Source organism: Rhynchophorus ferrugineus, unplaced genomic scaffold (genome assembly GCF_030347505.1).
Source record: "Rhynchophorus ferrugineus isolate W39M unplaced genomic scaffold, kcgeb_rfMv2 rfM6, whole genome shotgun sequence".
Taxonomy (NCBI): Eukaryota; Metazoa; Arthropoda; class Insecta; order Coleoptera; family Curculionidae; genus Rhynchophorus; species Rhynchophorus ferrugineus.
In genome coordinates, this window is record NW_027472585.1 from 45,397,824 (window position 1) to 45,422,431 (window position 24,608).

Genomic DNA, 24,608 nt, shown 5'->3' on the forward strand with positions numbered 1-24,608 from the left:
TTCTAGATATTTTAAAAAGTAGTGATATTTAAGTAAAATTAAGTACTAATTTTAAAGGTCTATTAAAAATTATATTTAATTTATTATTAAAAAATATTTATATATCGGCCTAAAATATCGATATTTTATTCAGAAAATATCGATATACATTTATATTGCAATTTTTTCTACATCCCTACTAAAGCCCTAGCTGTGTATTGTATGTTGCATAAGCATTTATAAATATTTAAATAATATATTAGTTATTTGTTTTTTTTAATATATTTGTTCATATAATGTAAGTTATACTTAATACTAATACATTAATCTTGTACATAATCCTTAATTATATTAACTAAGATATTTGCAATTTCATCCAAGGTGTCAGATAAAAATGTGAACTTTGTTTTGATGTTATTGAAAGATGCTAATAATTTATAATATATCTATCAGTATTTCCGGGAGACTCGATTTTTTACTTTTTAAAATAAGTTATTAAAGATACATAGTAGGGTTACCGAAAAAATATCGATATATAGACGTTTTGAAATTGGTGCTTTAAAAGTTTAGTGTATTTTGATGTTTAATTGTAAAGGTTTATTACCAATATCTATATATATATATATATATATATATATATATTTAAAAAATATCAATATTTTTTTTCTCCGATATATCGATATTTTTAAAAAATATCAAAATCTATATCAATATTTTTTTCAGTCGGTACTCCTAATACATAGACAACTGATATTGATTAATTTAAACCGCTAAAATAAAAGCCTTAAGAAGAATTGACGTTTGGTTTTTCAGTTTGTTATATTTAAAGTATTTTGTTGACTAAGCTCTTGAGACCAAGTTTAATTTTATGGATCAAGTTGATGAAAAATGTAAGCCTCCTTATAGTAATATTTAATTTTTTCGAAATTTGATTCTGTAAAATATGATGTAAATGAATCAACGGGGATACAAGTAGTAGTTATCTTCGAAACTACCAAATACAAGTATGAATTTAAAATATACCAGCTATTACTTACATTTTTGCTTCGATTTTGTGTTTCAGTTTGATTCTCTGAAGGAAATTTTGTAACCATGTCGATGCCTCGAGTGAAATGGTTTTTGAAACAACTTCACACAAATAAGTTATTTGAAATTGATCCGTCTGATTGCGTAGTTGGTCGCTCTCTTACGGCTCAAGTAATTTTAAACAGTGCTAAATCATCAAGAACTCACTCATCTTTTGTTGTTAACCTAGATGGTCATTTACTACTGCAAGATTTAAGTGTGAGTTTTCTTGCAGCTCTTAATGCATATTATGTAATACTGATAACATTTTTAGAGTGCTAATGGCACATTTGTAAATGGGGTAAAATTGGATATATATAAACGGCACAAAGTTCGGCCTGGAGACATTATAGGTTTCGGAATATCAAACTTAAGTTTGTCTGAAGATGACAAAGATAGATGTGTATTTTTTGAAGTGATCAAAAAGATTCCTGTTATACTGGTAACAAGGTGAATTTAATTAAATCTGTCTTTTAATGGAAACTTGTCTTTTTAGGTATCTTCAACCTGTGACGATATAAAAACAGAAGAGCCTGATGTCATTGATTTACTGGATAGTCCAGATGAAGATGATAATTCGGCACAGTGTTATTTAAAACAGGGGGAAATTAACCCAGATGATTTAAAAATCATTAAAAAACCTACCAATACAGTTAGTACAAATGGGGTACTTCATCAACACGATAGTACAGCATCGAAGAAGTTAAAATCAAGTGCATCCCTTGATATTTCTCAGGAGGAAGAAGATAATTTATTAAATTTTAATGCTGGCTCAAATCAGGGTGTTTCTACCACAACACTGCAGAAGTCTAATGTTTATGAAGTAATTCCAGAACTTGAGTTTGTTGAAAATGTTAACAGTAACAAATCAACAAAACCTGTAGCTAGTGATAATGTGAAGACAGGTGATGGTTTACAGGAGACAGTGACAAATTCTAATCAAGAAAAGCGCAAACACTCTAGCTTCAGTGATTCATCGCACGCCCCTCGTACTGATAAAGAGCGGGAAAAAATGGGTACTAAAAAACATAAAATCGATATAAACCAAGATTCCGTGTTAGAAATTTCATCCACAAATAACAAGTCCCATAAGATTTTGAACATAGTTTGCGAAGATAAACCCAGTGACGTTAATGACAGTTCCTCTAAAGACAATCAGGATATAAGTGCCGAGGAGATGGGTAACAAATCAGCGAAAAATAGTTTCTCCACTATTCAGGATGCTTCGGTTATTATCGACATCACCGACGATAACGAAGAGGATTTCTCGAGCAGCCAGATCTTCCAGATGTCGGAAATGGTGAAGACGGAGGTGCAGGACGACAATTTCCAGAAGATCAAGATGGAGCTGGCGGAGATGGACTTTTGCGATCAAGAGTTCCTGTTGAATCTGGAACCCATTAATTTGGAGAATGACGCTGAGCTGTCGGGTTTCGAGAATACCCAGGACATACGCGCCTACTTGGAGGGTGATTCGAGCAATCAAGCGCCGGTTTATAGTGACGGCGTCAGATCGAGAAACGGCGACAGGGACTCCGGTTTCTCGGTCGGCGACGAGGGGTTGTTCGAGAACAGCATCAACGAAAAAAGCGCGGCTCCGAGAAAGAACCGGAAAGCGATCCTGACCGAGCCGCACCAGGAGATCAAGACGACCAAGAAACCCGCCGCCGCGTCGAAACGCAATTCGGAGACGAACGAGAACGGCAAGAACAAACGGAAAAAGGTCCAGGAACCGCCGTCGGAGAAGAACAAGACGACGGCGACGCCCAAGCTGCTGGTCCACTGTGGGTCCAAGACGATCGAGAACGAGCTGAAGAAGAGACGTTCCAGGTCTGGTTCTCGAACCAGCGTAGAAATCGATAGGGCCGCGAAAGAATCGATCAAGGGCGAGAGACGCAGGAAATTGAAGCAGTTGGAGGAGAGCAAACCGAAAGGGTATAACGAACGGGGCATGGAGGAGCGTGTCATGAGTCCAGTCAAAGTAGTACCTCAGTCGAAATCAAACAGGGGTTCGTTTTTGGTTGAGCAAGGTCATTTGAAATTAACCCCTGTTTTAGATAAGTACGAACTCAAACCCATAGACCTGCCGAAGATTACGAAAAACAACAATTACAATCTGAGGAAAGACGGTGGCGAGAACGTTAACGCGGAACAGCCGAAAAGTATTCTACCCGAATTTCCCAAACAGGTGGAAAACAGTTACAACACCAGGAACAGCAAGGAAAACAACGACTCTACCGCTTTCGTAATTCCCAAAGTACCGGATAATAAGCCCAGAGGTGTTCTATCAAGAACCCGTGTGAATGAAACACACCCCAGTCATACACACGCTATTGCTGATTCGGCATACATTGCAAATTCATTTTCCAGTCGGTTAATGCATCCAAATACGGGGAGAAATTCAGAAAGAGGACCACCCGCGAGACGCTTAAAAGTTTATAATACCGACGATATTATTCACAAAATCATTCATTGGTTTCCCAAGTGGTTGATCGAGCAAATGGAGGTGTCGACCAACCCGCCAATAAATGAACCGCCTGCCAAAAAAATCCCACTACATTTTCGTAATTTTGAGCAGTACTACGACGTCTTTTCCAAATTAATATTGTTGGAAAAATGGCATTACATCTCTAAAGGACACAGTATCGAGTAAGTGTTAACTAGATTTTTAACTTCAGACAATTCACAAAATATTGATGACAAGTCAATTTTGAAGAATATTTAGTTAACAGGCAACATATCATTATTTTAATTTTAGGACAGCACGAAAGACACAAATTAGACATTTACGAGTAAATAATAATCTTTTATACATTGACTGTGTGTGTAAGTATAAATTTTATTTTAATAAGGTAATACCTGAACAAAATTCAATCCTAATTTTAAATATCAGATGGTTTAAGCTACATTTATTGAGAACAGAAAAACCAAGTTAACCATGGAAAACAAATTGTTTATTAAATAGTGTTTATTTGTCAGTGTCACTTTCTGAAGTTTGGATGAATGGTGTTTGAAAAATAGTTAATTTAACTTCTGTTATCGAAAAAATTCTTTAACAAAAACCTTACTGTTACCCATTCCGCAAAACAAATAATTGTCTATTAAGTAGTGTGCTTTATTTGTGTGTTATTTTAATATGTGACGCTTAAATCTGTTTAAATGAATCATTATTGTCGTTATTTTTACATTCAATAATTGTAGGTTAAGTCATATTATGTTTATATTGAGATTTATCATCGATGTAGCCGCGGTGATTTTGTTTATACTTTTATAGATTATATAACTGAAACTGAATTAAGGAAAGGTTCACACTACAAATCGGATGACTTTCTTTTAATTGAATACAAAACGAAGGATAGTGCGCATAATTATCTGTCGTTGAATTTTGGTTTTGTACAGAGATTCAGGAGGACGGAGGTATCTCAAAAAGATTTAAACAATGGTACTATTAGCTGAGCGTGTAGACGCGTGGATTTGTTATCATTTTTCCTTAATAGTTCCAGTGAGTGAGCTGTGTTCGGGCACGCCACATTCTTGTATAGAATTAACGATAGTTTTGCCGCATCAGGCAGACAAAAGAGTTGAAAACAGAGGGTTTGCTCTGTTGAAGTTGGCTGCCAATATCGGAGGATATCTGAAACAAATTAAGGCTGTCAAGTGTCTCGCGGACTCACCACTATGCAAAATGATACTCTACCCAAGAGTAGAAGACTATAAAGTGGCTTCCGTCTCACAACATGAACTCGCAGTTCCTGTAAGTAATGCATATTTTATTTTATGTATGTTTTATCTCTATGAAAATAACATTAATGCCAGTTTTTTAAAATAATTTGTATGTCTTTTTACGTTTGCGATGAATGGCATGTCCTTTTTAAATTAAAAAAATCGTAAATGTAAATAATTTTACGTTGAATAGTAGGATAACAATTCTTATATATCTGTTCATCAATTATGTGTTGATATTGATAATCAAGTTCAAGTTTAAAATGGTTTAAATTGGAAATAATAATCAGATATTTGTGTATAATGTTATTGCTGAGCTGATGTGACGGAGAGTCGGAAGTTGTTCAGTGCAAAAGCCATTCAGTTTGCTTTTTAAGCACAAAATACATTGTATTGGTTAAAGCGTTTAACTTTTTGTTGTAGTTTAGTTAGAACATTTGTCAAATCACCTAGACTAGGTAGCGGACCCCATGGACTGAAGCGCTCCCTAATTTCAATCATTATTTCTTTATTCCTATTTTTCCTCATACTAGCTGCACCTTTACTTGGCCTACTACTTGTAATATTAAATTAAATAACTGCGTAATTTATTGAGTAAATACCTAACACTAAAAAGAGAAAAATTAAATATTTTTAACAAAAATAATGAACCGACCTCAAAAAATAAATATAAAAATTAAAATATAATAGTAGTTAGGTTAAAATAAGGTTTTTGTTTATTTTTATTTAGTTATTACAACGATTATTATGTACATATTTTATTTTAAAATGTTTGTGTTTTGTGCTAAAAATCTAAGTTTGATTATTTTTCAGTTTTTCAGTTTTATTTTTTTTAAAATTTTATTATAGTTTATCGGAGAAAAATAAATATCGATATATTTTTTGCATCAAATATAAAGAATATGGATATTTTACAAAAATTACATCGATATTTTTAAGAAAAAATAAAAGTGGGGAAATATTAGCCTAAAAAGGTATATATTTTTCTAAATATTCTATTATTATCTATTTCTATTCTATATTATCTATTTCTAATAAAAGTAGGGATATTTTTTGATAGACCTTATAGAAATTATATTTAATTTATTTTAAATAAATATCGGCTAAAAAGTATCGATATTTTTTATCATATAGATATTTATGACACCCTTTACATTACTTTTGTGATTTATTGGTTACTGCTCTGATACCTGTTAGTCATGCCAACAGGTGAATTTTAATATGGTTCAAGCGACGTTAATTTTTAAAATTCCAGAATCACTTGAATCCTCAACAGAAACAGATCGTTCTTGAAGCATCCAATGTCTGCGTGGGAAACTCGAGCGGCATTTACTGTATAAAGGGACCCCCTGGAACGGGAAAGACTAGCGTTATCATTAATATAGTGTACCAAGTTTTGATGTCGTCCTATGTGCAGCATCCGACCGAAGAGCCACCTAGGATATTAGTGGCGGCACCGTCGAATACAGCGGTCGATAACTTGTTGTCTAAACTGGTAGCAAGAAAACATTCGTTAGTCACAGGTAGTACCTTATTATCCCTACAATCTCCAAACGCTATTGGCGTATTTATTTATTTTAGAGTGCAAGAAACTGAAGGGCAAAATAAAGTTAATTCGCGTCGGTCCAGAATCGAGCATGAGCTCCGAGGGGATTCTGTACTCGCTCACGTCCTTGGCGCGAAAACATCTCCTGTTTAAGAACCAGGACGTTGCGCAATTCAAGGTTTGTAGCGTCACTCGTTCGTCGGGTTTCGGGCTTCAAAACGATTCGTCTTTTAGGAGGCCAAAGACAGGAAGGAAAACATGACCGATTTCGCGAAGAAATATTTCGGCAGGAATTTCAACCAGGAACTGAAGGTCTGCGAGGAAATTTTAATCAAAAATAGCAATATAATATGCACAACTTTGAATAGTTGCGTTAATGGAAAGTTAATTGACGCTGTGGATCGGTGAGTTTTTGTTTTCTTAAATACGTGCTGTTTGATTGAGATTAACTAAAATCCTATTAACGTATATAACGGGCGGGGCAAAAGTCACGCTACTATTTTGTTTTGACGTTTAGTTCAGGTTCGTTTTAACCATTGTGTTGTGTAGACGTTCAAATTTTATTATGGATGAATGTACGCCATGAGAACGAGCAGAAGTAGTGACGGAAATTGTGTCAAAAATATCCTAATCGTCCAGTGCCTCACAAAATCACAATTTATCGTTTACATGCAAATTTTCGACAGTACGGTACGACAGCAGACAGGCCTCGTTCTGGGAGACAATGGACGTCTCGGAACGCTGAAAATGTGGCTCTAGTGCGCGATAGTGTTGCAGAGTCTCCAGAAACATCAGTTCGGAGACGTGGTTCCCAGTTACACATTCCTGCATGCAGTTTAAGGCGAATTTTGAAAACTGACTTGAAAATGTTCCCGTACAAAATTCAGTTAATCAAAAAATTGCTACCGAGAGATTCTGATCAACGAGTTGAGTACAGTAATGCAATCCTAAGGCTGTCTGGCGAAATTGAAGATTTTTCGTCTAAATTGATAAGGCTTCTCAGTGGCGACGTCAATAAACAGAACAGTCGGTTTTGGGGAACACAGAGTCCTTAATTTTTTTTTATTACTCTTCGTGAGTCCACAATCTGCCCTATTGGCAATAAGTATTTCTTATGTCTATATTATATATACATGGCATGTAGAAAATCACTTCATTAAGCAATCTTCTGTATAAAATATTATCTTAATTAATTAGTCTTATTCTAATGCTTATTCTAAACTCTACATATGTCCAGTAATCAGATCAGGTGGTGTTAAACGTTTTAGTCTACGCACTTCACTATCACGTCGCATATTTAGCTGATTAGCGAGTACATTGGGATGCACTGACACTCTTTCGAAGTACTTCACACAAACACGTTGGATTACACTCGTTATAGGTTCTAGAGGAATATCGCGTTGTATCACTTTATTTGAAATATAGTACGGAGCATCAACAATGGCACGCAACACCTTATTTTGGAACCGTTGAATGATGGATATATTAGATTTGCTAGCGGTACCCCATAGTTGAATTCCATATGTCCAAATGGGCTTGAGTATAGACTCATACAGCAATACCTTGTTATCTAATGATAACTTGGATTTGCGCCCAATGAGCCAATACATTTGATATAATTTTAGTCCTAGTTGTTTCCGTTTAGAGAGTATGTGCTTCTTCCAGGTTAGGCGTCGATCTAAATGCATACCAAGATATTTAACATGCTCTGCTTGGGGGAGTTGACGTTGATTGATATTTACTGGTGGACATGTTCTTCTACGCAGGGTAAACGTTATATGCGTGGATTTTGATTCATTGGCTTTAATGCGCCATGTCTTCAACCATAATTGTATTTGCTCCAGGTGGGTTTGTAGGTTTATTGATGCTGTGACTGGATCTTCATGGGATGCTAAGATTGCTGTATCGTCTGCATATGTTGCCACAGTAGTTATTTTTGTGGTGGGCAGATCAGCTGTATACAGAAGATACAGTACTGGACCCAGTACACTACCTTGCGGAACTCCTGAATATATGGGATTTAATTCGGTATGTTCATCGCCTTGATTTACAATAAAATGTCTGTCAGTGAGATACGATTTTAGTAGCTGATAGTCCGGATGAGGGAGAAGTTTCTTTAGTTTAACCTGCAATCCCGTATGCCATACTTTGTCAAAAGCCTGAGATATGTCTAGGAAAGCAGCCGAACAATATCTTTTGGCATTTAGGTAGAGTCCTTAATTAATTCATGAAACATCATTGCCTCCACTGAAAACAATATAGATGTGGTATTCGTGATAGAAACATCATTGGTCCAGATTTTTTTGAAAATGACCAAGGTGTTGCGGTTACTGTTACTGCTGAACGGGACCAAGACATGATTCGAAATTTTCTTGTACCTGAAATGGAAGAGCAGGGACTAGATGACAACAACTCATTAATTGAATGACCTTTTTCTACGAAGACTAATTTCGCGAAGTGGCGATTTAATATGGCCAGCGAGATCTCCGGATTTCACAGCATCAGTGTTATCAGTTTATGTGAATATTCCCCAAATGATCCAATATCTTAAAGACAGTATTCGTCACGAAATTGAAGAAATTCAGCCTCAGATGTTGCAGGATGTCATGAAAAATGCCTTAAAAGAGCCGAAAGTTGCATAGCGCATCGCGGTCACCATTTACCCGATATAATTTTTCAATCATAACGAAATAAAAACGTAAAGACCAAATAAACTTTTTATGAAAACCAAACTTAGTTATCTTTTCTTTCAGCAAAATTATAGGCAATCAAAATAGTAGCGGGACTTTTGCCCCACGTTGTATTTAATAGAATTTTATTAGTACTGACAATGTTTCTCTTGCTTCGCCATGTGTTGTGTTAGAGTTTATGTAAGGAATGTTGGAGTTAGTCTTATCTTTAACTTTAGATGTGTGAAGTTCTATAGAGGTGGAAAAAGTTTGGGAGCTTTAGGAGGCTTAATCAATAAGATAAGTTATGTTGAATGGTTTAAAACTTCTTGCTCAATTACCAGCTGAACTAGGTTGTTTGAGGCAGAAGGCAAGAGCAACTAAATTTGCTGAACGGTGTGCATGCTACAACAGTTCAACATTTAACTTGTTGAGGTTTATGATACATTTTTAATGCTATATAAAAAGTACTGAATTTACTATTTCCAGAAAGACATTCTTGTTATTCGTTTTTTTAAATTTAATTTCAAAGGGCAATGGTGTATCTTTCACATCTTTTTCAGCAAATGTCTTAATTCCTATTACTGGTATTTTCTGTAACAGTTTATTTAGATTTGTTAGATGATGTTGGCAGTGGCGACTGGTGCATAAGAGTTACAACGCTGCAGAGCTTCCAAAAAGACTAAAGAAGCTCCCCACTTTAGCATTCGTGAATTCTTGTTGTTTGTAATAAATGATAAAAAAACTACAATAGAAGCGCGAACTATGGAAACCGACTCACGCTATCGCTATTATTTATTTGGGCCATACGATCGTGCTCTGCGAGCTCCTTCGAACACCCGCACGACAGAAACACCCGCAAGTGGAGATTTCGCTGCATTTAGTTCAGCGCCTATGGCCCGTATGTCGGTTATCTGTATCGAAATTTTACGCGACTTTCGGCCAGTTAATAACAACAATATTTAATAACTGTAACTATGGAAGTAGCCTTTTATTTAATTAATGTGAAGAAATTTTTTAAATACTCTTACGAAGAAAAGTTGGTATTGAAAGGAAAAGATAGATCATTAGCAGATATTATTATTGAGAAAACTGGTTCGAGTAGAGAGAAAAGTTACTCGTAAATTTAATTAACATTTATTTGAAAAACAAATGGATTTGTGAATGTAACAACAAATGCGTGGTACTGTTTCCACAGCCTACTTTTTGGTGGCGATGAAACTTGGACGGAAATAGAGGCCATCGATCTAGAACACTTAAGTTTGTAAGTAAAAAGACACGAAAACTCTAAAATCCATCTTCATGATTATATGGAATTTGTATTACTAGAGTCAACTAATATTATGGCTCAATTAAATTCTGCGTATTGGATAAATATACAGAGACATAATGAAAATGTGTTAAAAAATAGTTATGTCTTATCAAAAATTATAAATTGCATTAAATTTTGTGGAGTGTTTGAATTGGCTCTTCAGGGACATGATGAGAGCGATACATCCCAGAATCCGTTGATAATTCATAGACGTATAATTTTTTCGGCTGAACTAGATGCAACTCTAAGTGAACATCTAAAGAATGCTTCAGCACTTATAGTCAGCTCCAAAGAAATTCAGAACGATCTGTTACAGTGTATGCCTGAAGTTAGTCATGAACAAATAATTGAGGAAATTAATAATTCTTCATTTTTGGCAATGATGGCGACCGAAATAAATGATGTTGCTGCAAAATCTCAGCTGGTAGTTATTTTTAGATATGTTCGCAATGGTGAAATTGTGCAAATATCGATTTTATTTTAAAGAGAATATCACTTTTCTTTTCGGAATGCTTTGAAGAGTATTACAGTAAATTTCCTGAGGGTGGTAAACTCACTTTCGTATGTTCCTTTTATCCCACACTTGATAAAGAACGATTACAAACTGAACTGTCAGTTATTTATTCAAGAAATGATAATGCACCACCTCTTCTAAAATGTTTAATAGCAAACAATCTAGGAGACACCTTGAAGGAGACTAGATGATTTTTAGAAATCGTGATAACAACTCCCACGACATCATCATAGACCGAAAGATGTTTCTCAACACTAAAGCGCATCAAAACATTTCTTAGAAATTCAATAGTCGAAAATCGTTTAACGGCCCTTTCCATGCTATCTCGAAAAACAGTTATCTTGGAAATAGATAATTTTGATGACAAAGTGATTAACCAGATTTGCGAACAGAAAACAACGCAGAATCATATATATGTTTGTTTATTTTATCTACACGTAGGTTATTAACTGTTCATACCGTCCCTACTAACCATCGACTTCTGTATCAAAGCCGTTTATTATCTGGCGAGCTTTCGTTGTTTTTTTGTAGAAATTGCAAAACATCTTAATATTTTTATCACGATATTAATATACTTTAGCAGTGATTAGCTTTTATTCAATTTTGATAGCTCATAGTACATCAATCATATTAATCCTTTAAGATAAAGAGCATGCCACCGTTGACGTGTGTTATACCCATGGACGGATGTGTCCAAGTTATATAAACTTTTCCTCTCATAATCTAATGATGTTTTTTTTTATCATTTACATCAAAATTACCACTTTAATCCGCATAAAGTGTGAGTGTGAAGAGAGGAACAAAATATAAATCAACTTTTATTCACTCATTGTATGTTATATTAAATATGATTGCTATTTTCAGTGGCCTTATCAAGTTTTCATGTTGTATAATTGACGAGGCTACACAGTGCCATGAAGTCGAATCTCTCCTGCCAATCATGCTGGGCATCGACAAATACATAATGGTCGGAGATCCCAAACAGTTGAACGCGACGATAATGAACAGGGTAAGTAAACTTGATGTTTTACTTTTTTTTTTGTATTCATCGCACGGATTTTGTTTGTTACGCGTCGCAGGAAGCATCGAATTTGGGTTACGGTGAAAGTTTATTTAGTAGGATAGCGAATAATTTTGTCACCGATCCTAGAATTAATTCCCACAAGAACGAGAGCTCACCCATTAAGATGCTTACCCAACAGTACAGGATGCACCCGGAGATCTGTTCGTTCCCCAGCCGGCAGTTTTATGAAGGAAAACTAAAGTACGTATAAAGATTTTTGTTTATCACTGTAACACTTTGAGTTAGCGAATTTAGGAAATTGTTTGTTGATGGACCAGTAAGTGCCTGAATAATTATTCACGTTTTAACCAACGACTTAACTATCCATGCAAAAATAACGCTATAATTTGTCTCTATCAATACGAGGGGCAAGTAGAAAATAAAGTTCCCACATTTTTTCCAGATGTAAGGCATTTTTTATTGTTATGAATAAGTATACCATCTGAAAGCTTGTAGTTTAAACTATTTTTCTACACGGTCACCAGATTTTTCACGTATTTTTTCTGACGAGTTATCCACTTCTGAAAACCTTCTTCAAAGAACTACGTCGCTAGGCCGCCGATGAACTTGGTGACCACTTCCTTTACCTCTTTATCTTTACTGAACCGTTGTCCACCCAAGTGTTGCTTCAATTTCGGAAACAAGTGGAAGTTGCTGGGAGCAAGATCAGGGCTGTAGGGGCATGATCAAACAATTTCCAGCCGAATTTGTCCAGTAGGGCGGTGGTCTGTCGGGAGACAGGGAGGCGCGCGTTGTCGTAGTGCAGCCTAACGCCCTTAATAATATTCCTCTCCGGCGATTTTGGATGGCACTTTTGTGTTTTGTCAACGTCTCGCAGTACCTGTCCGAATTTATTGTGGTCCCTTTAGGCACAAAGTCGGTAGGCAAGACGCCTTCTCGATCCCAAAGCATTGTAGCCATCACTTCTCTTGCAGACAGCGTCTGCTTAAACTTATTCGGCCTAGGGCGATCGGGGATGGCGCCATTGTTTCGACTGTTCTTTTGTTTTCGGAATGACGTAGTGACACCATGTTTCATCTCCCGTAATAATGGAGTCCAAGAATTCTTTGGTGTTTCCGAAGAAACCCATCGGCACACTTGACGCGATCGTGTTGGACGCTGATGCAAGCTTTGTCATAAACTTCTTTGAATTTTCAACTATCCATGAATTTAAATAGTTTCAAGCTTCTTCGCGTTTAAAAATCGAATCACTGAACGGATTTTATACCTGGCGGTGACGACTCCATCGCGAATGACCGTTACGACATTGGGCATCGCAGCAATCGCCTTCAATAGTGGGAATGGAGTGGGGGGACCAACAATCAAGGCGATGTTGCCAGATTTCGCCTAGCATCTCACGCGGCCATTGTACAGCGTTGGGAACTTTATTTTTTACTTGCCCCTCGTAGAATCAAATGCTAGAGCGAAAAAAAAAAGTATGAAAACTTTTTACGTGTCTAATATTACACTGGCACTATTGATTTTATTTTCAGATCGTTACCTGATCATCCAAACAAATTACCTGATCGAATAAGACCATATTTAGTGTTCAACTGTGAGAAATTCAACGATTCCACCGATTACACCAATATGGACGAAGTGTACTTAATAAGGAACTTGTTGAAAAATATTTTCGAATTGGTCGATAGCTCTCACAACTACACGTTCGGCATTATCACCCCGTATAATGCACAGAAAGATCTGATTAACAATAACATCAAAGATCTGATGTGAGTATATATCGAGCGCTACATCTTTGAATGGTTGACGTATATGTATGAAACGATTTTCAGGACCAACAAGAAGAACTGTAAAATTGTCGTTAACACGGTCGACAGTTTTCAAGGGTCCGAAAACGATGTTATAATAATATCGTGTGTTCGTAACTCCATGAACAGTTTTCTACAAAACGAGAACAGACTGAATGTGGCTTTAACAAGAGCCAAACAAGCATTATACATCGTTGGAAATTACACTCTATTTAAGGTAAGAATGTATTTATATTATAGGATATCCATCGTTTTCTACAACTTTTTGTCATTTTTAACCTTCATCTACACGTTTTACCCATTTGATGATATGATTATGATTGATGAGATGATACGTCAGTCAAAATAAGTAATAATCAGAAGGCACTAAGTGTAGAGAATACGCTGGAAGTGCCAGAATTGCTCAGTTGAATTGCAAATGCACAGTGTATCTTTCGCTTTCAATATGTGGTCCAGCTAGTGATGCAGGAAAAATATCGATATATTGATATTTTCTGAAAAAAATATCGATATTTTTGGCCGATATATCGATATTTTTGTAGCCGATATTTTTTCATATTTTTTCAAAATAAATATAATCACTACATAGTATAAAACAAAGTCGCCTTTTCTGTCCCTATATCCCTATGTGCGCTTAAATCTTTAAAACTACGCAACGGATTTTGATGCGGTTTTTTTCAATAGATAGAGTGATTCAAGAGGAAGGTTTATATGTATAATACATGCATAATATACTAAGGCAACATTGCTAATTTTAGAGGTTTCTAACGTGATGTCGTAAATTAACCTATTTTTTTAGGCTTATTTAGCAATTAGCAAAAACGCTGCCTAACCCTACGAGTTAGATCAAATTAATGTACTACAGTATTGTACACCATAAAAAGGTCTACAAAAAAGTCCGCGATGGTATATGTTTATATTTTAGGGATAACCCACATTAACTATTTTTATTGTTTACTTTTTACGTGAGAAAATGGCTTATTTACGAAGCTATTTTAAGCAATACGGCATTAATCCTTATCGAATTAAGTACCTTAAATACAGTGTGCAATTAATATAGATCAATATGGTTCCTTACAGCATGTAAATTAAACAAATATTTTCGGAGATATTACAAATTTAAAATTTGCGTTTAAAAATGTGTAATGTAATAAAAATTGTATGAATTTAGATATTCCAAAGATAGCAGGAAATCTTCATAGTAAGTATAGGGGAAGAGGAATTGTTTTACTCCAAATTTAATGCGTGCAGGCCAAGGGCAGTAATGAATGAACCAAAAATACTGGATCGATTTTAATCATGTTTTCATTGAGTGACATAGGCATATATATTTTATGCCCGTGCAAAGTCGGAGCGGGCCGCTATGTTTTTATATACAACGTTCATATTTTTTCTGTAGTGTATTTAATTTAGTATCAGCATTGCACCCGTGCGAAGCCGGGGCGGGTCGCTAGTTTTTAATAAATCTTTGAAAATTGGTTCATTTGGAAAATTTCCATCATCATCATCTACTACTCTTTCTCAATCTCCCATCAACTACTACTTTAAAATATTTAGAAAAAATATATATTAACATAAACATAAACAAACTGAACTTGCGTTGGTGGGACCAAGCAAAACAATTCCTCGGTTTCGCGTGTTCTATCTCTATATAGCCGGCTTAGTTGGTGCAGTGGTAAAGGCGATAGGACGGTCCTCCTACTATTGCGATAGTCGCGGGTTCGAATCCTACTGGGGCATGGTCGTAAATTTATGTTTGTGATTGCCCTTAGGCAAGAGTGCAAAATCCAACAAGGAAAATGATCCTAGTGATGCCGGTAACCAGGCTGGGTAAGACCAGATGTCTTTTGAGATGGTTTCTAAATCGGTTCGGTAGGATTGCCGCGGACCGTGGTTCGGAGTCCACGTTAAACAATAGATCCAGCCCCCACGATATACCCATAGGTATATAATACGCTACGGTTTTGAGAAAATTATTCCCTATTAAATATTTTTTATATATGTTATTAAACTGATTTGAACACTATATACTACTAGCGACCCGCCCCGGCTTCGCACGGGTGCAATGCTGATACTAAATTAAATACACTACAGAAAAAATATGAACGTTGTATATAAAAACTTAGCGGCCCGCTCCGACTTTGCACGGGCATAAAATATATATGCCTATGTCACTCAATGAAAACATGATTAAAATCGATCCAGTATTTTTGGTTCATTCATTACTGCCCTTGGCCTGCACGCATTAAATTTGGAGTAAAACAATTCCTCTTCCCCTATACTTACTATGAAGATTTCCTGCTATCTTTGGATATCTAAATTCATACAATTTTTATTACATTACACATTTTTAAACGCAAATTTTAAATTTATAATATCTCCGAAAATATTTGTTTAATTTACATGCTGTAAGGAACCATATTGATCTATATTAATTGCACACTGTATTTAAGGTCCTTAATTCGATAAGGATTAATGCCGTATTGCTTAAAATAGCTTCGTAAATAAGCCATTTTCTCACGTAAAAAGTAAACAATAAAAATGGTTAATGTGGGTTATCCCTAAAAGATAAACATATACCATCGCGGACTTTTTTGTAGACCTTTTTATGGTGTACAATACTGTAGTACATTAATTTGATCTAACTCGTAGGGTTAGGCAGCGTTTTTGCTAATTGCTAAATAAGCCTAAAAATAGGTTAATTTACGACATCACGTTAGAAATCTCTAAAATTAGCAATGTTGCCTTAGTATATTATGCATGTATTATACATATAAACCTTCCTCTTGAATCACTCTATCTATTGAAAAAAACCGCATCAAAATCCGTTGCGTAGTTTTAAAGATTTAAGCGCACATAGGGATATAGGGACGGAAAAGGCGACTTTGTTTTATACCATGTAGTGATACACTAAAATACTACGTTCACATAACTTCTTTGACTGTTCTAATTCAGGATTACGCTGATATATACAAATATATCACCAATAATTTACAATATAGTTATGGTGTCTATTGATTTTTCAGGAATGCAGAACTCTATATGACCTCAGGGAAGACGCGAAGAAGCGGAAAGTTCTGATAGACATCAAGCAGAATCCCAAGACGATAGAGAATTTTAGCAAGCTTTTGGTAAAATGAATCCTTGGGACTGACTTGACCATTTCACTTATAACATGCTAAAGCTAAACTAAATGTGATAAGTCTATTATAGTTTTTCTATAAGAATAAATAGAACGATAAAGTGTTAATGTAAATATTGTTTTCTTTCTGTTATGATTTCGTGAAAAAACAATCGTTTTCTTATTTTTGTAACACTGTATATATATTTTTTTGTATATCTATAAAACAATAAATTATTATTTTCTAAGTATTAAAATATTTTGCTGTTCACTGTTGATGACAAATTATTTGGTAAGCAAGATCACGAGAAATATAGAAATATAGTCTATACTGCACGATCTTAATTTTATTTTTAATCTTTGTTATATTGAAGATGGCCATGGACAGATGTTGAAATAAAAAAATTTCGTTTCTTTATGTAACCGAAATTAAAATTATTTCGAACATATTTGTATATATGTAATTTTTGAAACAATAAATAAAATATTTTAGTTTTGAATAAATTTCGTTCACTTGAGTATTACTTTTTTGACCATATTTATTTTTTTTACATAAATAATCACCATTGAACGAATATTGAAACAAAAATTGTCATGAACATATAATGTCTCTTTTTTAAAACAAAATGTTTGTTTCAGTATTTTTGCCATATTGTACATATGTATTAGTTTTTTTTTTGCAATAATAAAGAATACAATTTTTGTTTGTAAATAAATGTTGGGTTTTATTTTCTTCACTCACCGATCATCAAATGTGATCACCAAACGATTGGATCATTTTTGTTATCGTGATTGTACGACATGCATTAATAATTAAAATAGATTTCCCCATTCAAATATAAATTAATAAGGAATGTTATGTTGAATGTAGGTAACAAAGTATTCGCTAATTCAAAGGTGACTGAGATTTACTGTGAAGTTAGCAGTCATTAATAAATACTAAAACAAAAGATTTATAAAGTATGTAATTTCTTCTTATGTTTCTTCGTGTATAAATAAATGATTTATTTTGAGTCTTCTTAAGAATATTCTATTAATAGTAAATAATAAAACACTCAATTGCCAATTTAATTTCTTCGCATAAAAAAATTCTTATTTATTATTGTTCTGTCTATTTTTTACATCGAAGATGGTTATGAAAGTATATTGAAATAAAAGACGTATAAGTTGTCACTGTCATATTTAATTTTAAACGTTTGTTTTGAATAGGGATAAGTAAGATAATAAGATTTAAAATACAGATGTATTTGGACGCCAAGAGACGTACACATTTTATGTACATATATTTTCAAATATCTACTTGGTGATAAAACATTTCATGATATCCATTCGGTTATTTTCATAGCTTGAATTCCTCTACCTATACCTGGCATATTTCCAGTTTTATTTTTTAATCTATTATTATGTCCGGTAATTGGTCGAAACCAACGTTACATTACCGATACATTAACGTGTATAAATTTGATTAAACAGTGGCGCTGTTCGGTATTAAAACTCCCCAATTCGACGCCGGTTTAGTCATGCGTCTAGAGCGTCGCGACGACTGCCACCACCTTGCAATTCAGTCCCGTTGTGACAACGACGCCCGGCGTCTCTGTGTCGTGCCTCGAGAACTGTCCGCCAACATCGTATTTTCGAATCGATTTTGAAAAACCCACTGATATTGTTGATATTTCGAGGGATCCGCGAGTGGTAGAAGGTAACATCGTCCGATCCGTATGTACCGTTGGGTCCGTGGTTCCTTTTTGCCGTGCAGGGCAGTGTTTAAAATTTGATATCGCTCCGGGGTGCTTTTGTGTAGTTCCGTTCTTTTGTTCCTGAATTTGGGGTAGTTGTGAATTTACCACATCGCCTTCAGTCAGGATCTATTCTTGGTAAGTGGATTTTGTGTATCAGTATTTCTGATGCGAATGGTAATATTACAAGTGGATTATATTTATCAGAATATGTTGGATCAAAGCCATTTCAGTTTCACCTGGTTTTTTATATTGTCTTAGATAATGTGTTGGGTTACGACTTTTTAAGTTTATTGGACGTCTACTACGATACGACAGAAAAATCTTTTTGTTTTATATGAGACATGTAGGTCAAGGTTATGACAAAGATGTTCAATTGTTCTAAAATGCATTTTGACATTATTTATATTGTTTTATTGCATTTACAAGTTTATTAAACCCGCTTATTTGAGATGTAACTATTTTTAATATTGTAGATATTTTTACACGTACTTTATTGATAAAGGAGGTCTAATTTCTGCTCTAACATTGACTTATTTTACATTTATTTATTTAATCTTGTCGGAACGTCAGTAAAACAGCACGAGTACATTGCGTAGTTGAAACGTTTACGGGAGATTACTATTCAAATTATTTACAAAATATAATCCGTAAATACTTCGTTCTTTCGTAATGAATTATTCTCTTATAGTAAAATTAAAATTTACTGTGATGTTATTCAAAAAAAAAAAAATGCGCCATCTAGTAGTAAGTATTTCGTTTATTTTTGATAGTTATGTACTAACCTTGCATAATCTATTTTACCTCTTGAAAGGTTGGGATTATATTTATGAATAGTTAATTTAAAACTATTATAAAAAGTGTAAATTTAAATTGTAAATAGTAGTAAAATTAATCGTAATTAAGTAAAGGTAATAAGAGGATCTGCATTCCTTTCTTCGTGGAGCACTGTTGGTATACGGATTAACTTATTTTGCGTGTTTAAATTGATAAAAATCTGTCTGGTTCGATGATCCTCCTAGTATATTCACCAATACTCGAAAAAGCCTTTTCACATTATTGTTAATTAGAAATTTTTCATCATTGAATTAAAATGTTATTTAGGTATTAACAAAATAATTGCATTAACGTGTCTTTTAAAACTTATTAAACTGTTTTTTTACTAGTTTACTAACTTAATAATACTTCAGTGTAGCATTTTCAAAATAATAATTTTTTGAAGAAATCTACAATCGGTTTAATTTTTGACTTTCTGTCAAGTTCTACGTCTTTGATGTGATGATAATTGTTGTTGAATCGCTGAAACTATACACAACAGGTGCTTTCGCTAGTTTCGGACTCGCAATAAGTATTTGACGACGTTTTATGAGTCTTAGCCACATATTTTTTTTGTATTAATCTTTCTGATTTTTTAGTGTGAACTATCTCAATAGCAAAATAATTTCTTATCTTATTTATGGTCTTAGAGATTTGAACGAATAGGAGCGAGTTTAAGTTCGGCCTACCAATCAAGGACAGCTGATTTCTCTGTTGCGGACTTTTCGTAACGTTTATCATGCCACCGTTTGACATCAACAGCATTCTTTACATTAAAAGAACAATGTTTAATTAAAAGAAACGTTCATTTTTGTTTGTTATTTTGAAGATAATACATTTTGTTTCGTTACAATCACTGCAATTCCTAAAGTAAATGTTAAATTGACAGTACCTCTTGACGTGTCATATAAATGTCAATTAAATCGTTTTGCTTGCTTGAATATTATATAAATCTTTATACGAGCCATTATATTTATTCTTTTCAAATTGTCACTACTTAAATTATTTAGGGTTTCATCCAATATAATATCCTTTCGTGTTTTAGCAGCTAGTTTGGCCGCAATTATATTTTTATCTGATTCTAACAAGTCCCACCTGTCAACCTTTGATACATTCTTATGGATTCCTGATCTGAAAATCTTCAAGCGAGCAAAACTTGTTTCTTGTTCAATTTTAATGCTGTGGAATGACTATATGAACAACAAACTGTAATTTTGATGAGGTATACTCACATAAAGGACATTGAGTCATATTTGTCTATACTTTTACTTTCACAGAGTCAACTATGTCTAAAATATAATGAATTTAGTATAGTATTGTACCTAGTTTGCAAAATTAAAATAAAAATTGAATGGATAAGTACCTGGATGTCCATGTGAATAGTTTTTTGAAAATATTCACAAAACGATGATTTATCCGTTATTGCCTATCATTTATAATTAAAATATGAACAGTACAAGAACAAATAAACTAAAAACAACATTATCTTACAAGACTAACCTTTTATCACTATCACAAACAAATCCAAAATGGTCGTTGAAGTTCGTTCTATATCTCGATTGCTTGTAAATGGCAACGTCGCCGAATACCGGTGAAGATCCTCCAAAAAATAGGCACTACCCTTAATTTACAACGAATGTAGAGTGGTGTCGCTCCGATCTGTGTGACATGCGACAGACGCCATCTATTGTGAAAAAAAGAAACACTAGAAGCTCCTTCGCAGACTCTATAATTAAAAAAGACAACAAAACGCAAAGAAACAGGATCGATGATGAAAACTCATTTAAACAAAACGAATTATTTAAAAAACGCGGATTATTCTTTCGCTCTCGCGATATTTCGCGACGTAAATATTTAAACATGCACTCGCGGCGTTGGTGAACGTTCCGAATTCGACCGCCAAAATACGAACGGGATCAAAACACAGAACGGTACGGCTTTCGCAACATAATAAACACCACCGATTTATTTTCCTAAGAATTTTGGATTATTTTGGCGCGATGAAAGTGAAAGAAGTGTTGTACTCCGTGTCTTACGTCGTAGGAATTTGATTATTTTTACGTTTGACGTTTGATTCTTTACGCGGATGTCTTTATCAGATCGGTCCGCGTACGAATAGAGCTAGTGCTTAGCGCGTTTGTTATTGTGCCAGTTGTATTCACAATTTGTTCAGCTTCTTTTTGTGTTTTTAAATAATAATTCAACTTACTATGATTAAATAATACTGTAAATAGTGGTACTGATTAGGAGTGCCTATTTCTGGAGAATCCTAATCGGTGTTCGGTAATCTTCGATAGTCTCCGCCTGAATTTGCGAGGTTGCCATTTACAAGCAATCGTGAGGTAGAATGTAATGAACTACAACAGCCATTTTGGATTTGACTATGGTACTTGTTCTGGGACTCTGTTTTATAAGGTTAAGAATTTTTTTGTTTACCGTTTATTGTAGTGTTGGGAACTATCGATTGATATCGACTATCGACTGTTTAGTAATTGACTACTTTTTACTATCGACTGTTTCATGTCGCTATTTTCGGTCCGACTGATTTTGTTACTATTTACTATCGACTTTTTCAGCCGTGTACTTTTAGTTACTATTTTTGGTTCTATTAGTTTCATTAGAATGATTTTTAACGTTCTGGCTCTGTCGTCATAGCCGTGACCTTGACAAACATTTACCCAATTTATGCTTACACAGATTTATATGTAATATATATATATATATATATATATATATATATATATATATATATATATATATATATATATATATATATATATATATATATATATATATATATATATATATATATATATATATATATATATATATAGTTTTAAGATTTTTTGGCATTTTGCTTGTAAATAACAATATATTATATATTGATATAGCAGCATTTTGGAACGATATTTTTCAAGATTGTAATGTAATAGGGTAAAAAGATTCCATTCCATAGAAAAATTCCCTTCCTTTTTACAGATCCACAGAACATCTAAATATAAAAGTTATTCTACTTCGTTTAAAATGAAATTATTAATTGAAATGTTAATAGTATTCAGTAATTTTTTTCCTTTTCTGTTTTAAAATTAGTACGTGAAGGAATGTGTACATCTCCGTCCCGCTTATACTACCGTTGGAAAAAATAAGCACATATAAAATTATCTGCTCCAAGTAATTATCTCCGTCCTTTTTTCTCTCACAATTTATACAGGAAAGGGTTCGTACATCTTCGTCTGACATCACTAATAGAAATAAACAGTCGGACCATGCTGGTTTTTTGACTATCGACTGTTTCGACTGTTTTGCGACTATTGACTGTTTCGACTGTTTCCAGTCGATAGTTCCCAACGCTAGTCTATTGTTTATATTTTGATTACAAATTGTAGGCAGTAGTGGATAAATTGGTTTGAAATATTGTGAAAAAAGCTACCAACTTCAAATTGAACAGTTGGCAGTAGTTAAAATTGTATTGTAAATAGATAAATAGGTTTAGGTAGGTATGAAGCTGAATTGTGTTTATATTGTTTTATGTTTATTTGTTTACTTTTATTTAGTAATTACGACGATTATTATGTACATATTTTATTTGAAAACGTTTTTTTTTGTGTTAAAAATCTAAGTTTGATTATTTTTTACTTTTTAGTGAGTTCCTTATTTATTTTTTGATTTCCGTTCAATTTTTTTGTTAAAAGTATTTTATCACAGAATAGGCTAGTTTCTCTGATGGTGGATCTTTCAAATCTGTAACTTTCACTCATTATCCAACCGCTGCTTCTCAATCTCGTCAATATGTCCAGATTCAGGATAATTTAGGTTTCTGATTTGATGATGAATGAGACGAATGAATGAGTCTCTAAACTTGGGAATACCCATGTCGATAGGAAATAATGTTAATTTGAAGATACAAATAGATCCAAGAAAATAAGACAAAAATAAGACGAATGGAACTTCCCAGGAACATAAAAGTACGATGCTACCGTCATTCCGCAAAAAACAGGCTCTTATTAGAGAAATTGTCCGAAGTACATCATATGATTCAAAGAAACTCATAGTAGAAGTAAATAAATTTCCCATCCTATCGGTTAGTCAGGAAAAATGTTTATTATTAACTAAAGATCACAAACAATTAAACTTAATGGGTAAATTTAATTCTGTTTCGTCTAAACACTTCGGCCATGTAAATAAACATAATCAAATAAAAGTAGGATGTAAGGTGTTACTGTTATTCCTTTACTATATATATGTTTTCTTTCTGGTTCTCAATAATTCCTGTAAAATTTCGGGAAATGCTTGATGATTTATTATGACGGAACCTACGGAACGGACGTGTTACGCGTTGATCTAGAACATACAATACATTTTTTTTTGTTTATTAAATGATGCCTTTTGTGTATCTATGTCAGTCAGGAAGTACATGAAACAGAAGAAAGTTTTACTGTACCATTATTACGTATTTTTCGAAACACTTTTGTTTATATTCATTAAAATTTTTATTTGTCTGATTACTAGTTCTATTAAACATTGTTTTGTCTAAGGGTTGTCGTGTCGCTACCACGTCTACTTTCATTAGAGAGCATTACCTTTTACGTTTAGTTCTTGTTGCCTTCGATGAAGTGTTTCCTTGTGAAGTCATTTTGATCTCATTGTATTTCTCCTTAGTTTGTTCTATTACGACCTGTATAAATCTTTCTCGATAAAATTACATTTAATCACTGCATTTTTCGTAATTCCATTACCCTATCTGCAAAACTACAACTGCATATTTTAACTAGCGCTGGGAACTATTGACTGAAAACGATTATCGACTGTTTAGTAATTGACTACTTTTTACTATCGAGTATTTCAGTCGCTATTTTCAGTCCGAGTGATTTTGTTACTATTTACTATCGACTGTTTGAATCTCTGTACTTTTAGTTACTATTTTTGGTTCTACTAGTTTTATTCGACTGATTTTTAACGTTCTGGCTCTGTCGTCCTAGCCGCGACCTTGACGAAAATGTACCTAATTTATGCTTACATATGTAATATATATATAGTTTTATAATATTTTGGTAGTTTGCTTGTAAATAACAATATATTGTATGTTAATATAGCAGCATTTTGGAACGATATTTTTCAAGATTGTTAATGTAATAGGATAAAAAGATTAAAATTGTGATGATAAATAGTAAAATACTTTTGACTTTTCAATAATAAATAAGGCATTTGGTGGATCGATGCATTCGATTGGATTGAATATGCAGTAATAGGGAGGAAGACGTAATACTCTGTGTACCCATATTGTTCAGCTATCTG

The 24,608-nt window shown here is 33.9% G+C and overlaps 2 protein-coding genes and 1 long non-coding RNA gene across 7 annotated transcripts in view; 2 read left to right on the forward strand and 1 right to left on the reverse strand.

The window, feature by feature from the left end:
* The first annotated feature begins 753 nt into the window (after positions 1 to 753).
* On the forward strand, positions 754 to 17,477 carry LOC143198102 (uncharacterized). Of its 2 annotated transcripts, none has more exons than XM_076407097.1 (15): positions 754 to 869; positions 1,043 to 1,263; positions 1,319 to 1,486; positions 1,541 to 3,693; positions 3,803 to 3,870; positions 4,319 to 4,486; positions 4,542 to 4,798; positions 6,023 to 6,290; positions 6,349 to 6,491; positions 6,548 to 6,717; positions 11,673 to 11,817; positions 11,888 to 12,072; positions 13,365 to 13,601; positions 13,665 to 13,857; positions 16,667 to 17,477. In XM_076407097.1, the coding sequence occupies exons 2-15, from the start codon at positions 1,072 to 1,074 to the stop codon at positions 16,778 to 16,780; spliced, it is 4,461 nt and encodes a 1,486-aa protein (XP_076263212.1). In that variant the 5' UTR covers positions 754 to 869; positions 1,043 to 1,071; the 3' UTR covers positions 16,781 to 17,477. The 2 variants fall into 2 exon arrangements, with proteins under 2 accessions (XP_076263212.1, XP_076263211.1); XM_076407096.1 differs by having other exon boundaries at positions 773 to 983.
* An 847-nt stretch (positions 17,478 to 18,324) lies between these two features.
* Shab (Shaker cognate b) overlaps positions 18,325 to 24,608 on the forward strand; it is a 190,610-nt gene continuing 184,326 nt past the window's right edge. For all 4 annotated transcript variants that reach the window (XM_076407100.1, XM_076407104.1, XM_076407102.1 and 1 more), the window contains exon 1: positions 18,325 to 18,635. The gene's annotated coding sequence lies outside the window, so the exon portion shown is untranslated. The remainder of the gene's footprint in view (positions 18,636 to 24,608) is intronic.
* Positions 20,373 to 20,730, reverse strand: LOC143198128 (uncharacterized). Its single transcript, XR_013006165.1, has 3 exons — positions 20,677 to 20,730; positions 20,546 to 20,602; positions 20,373 to 20,492 (listed from the first exon to the last, which is right to left on the reverse strand). It is a non-coding gene; the product is annotated as an uncharacterized LOC143198128 (long non-coding RNA).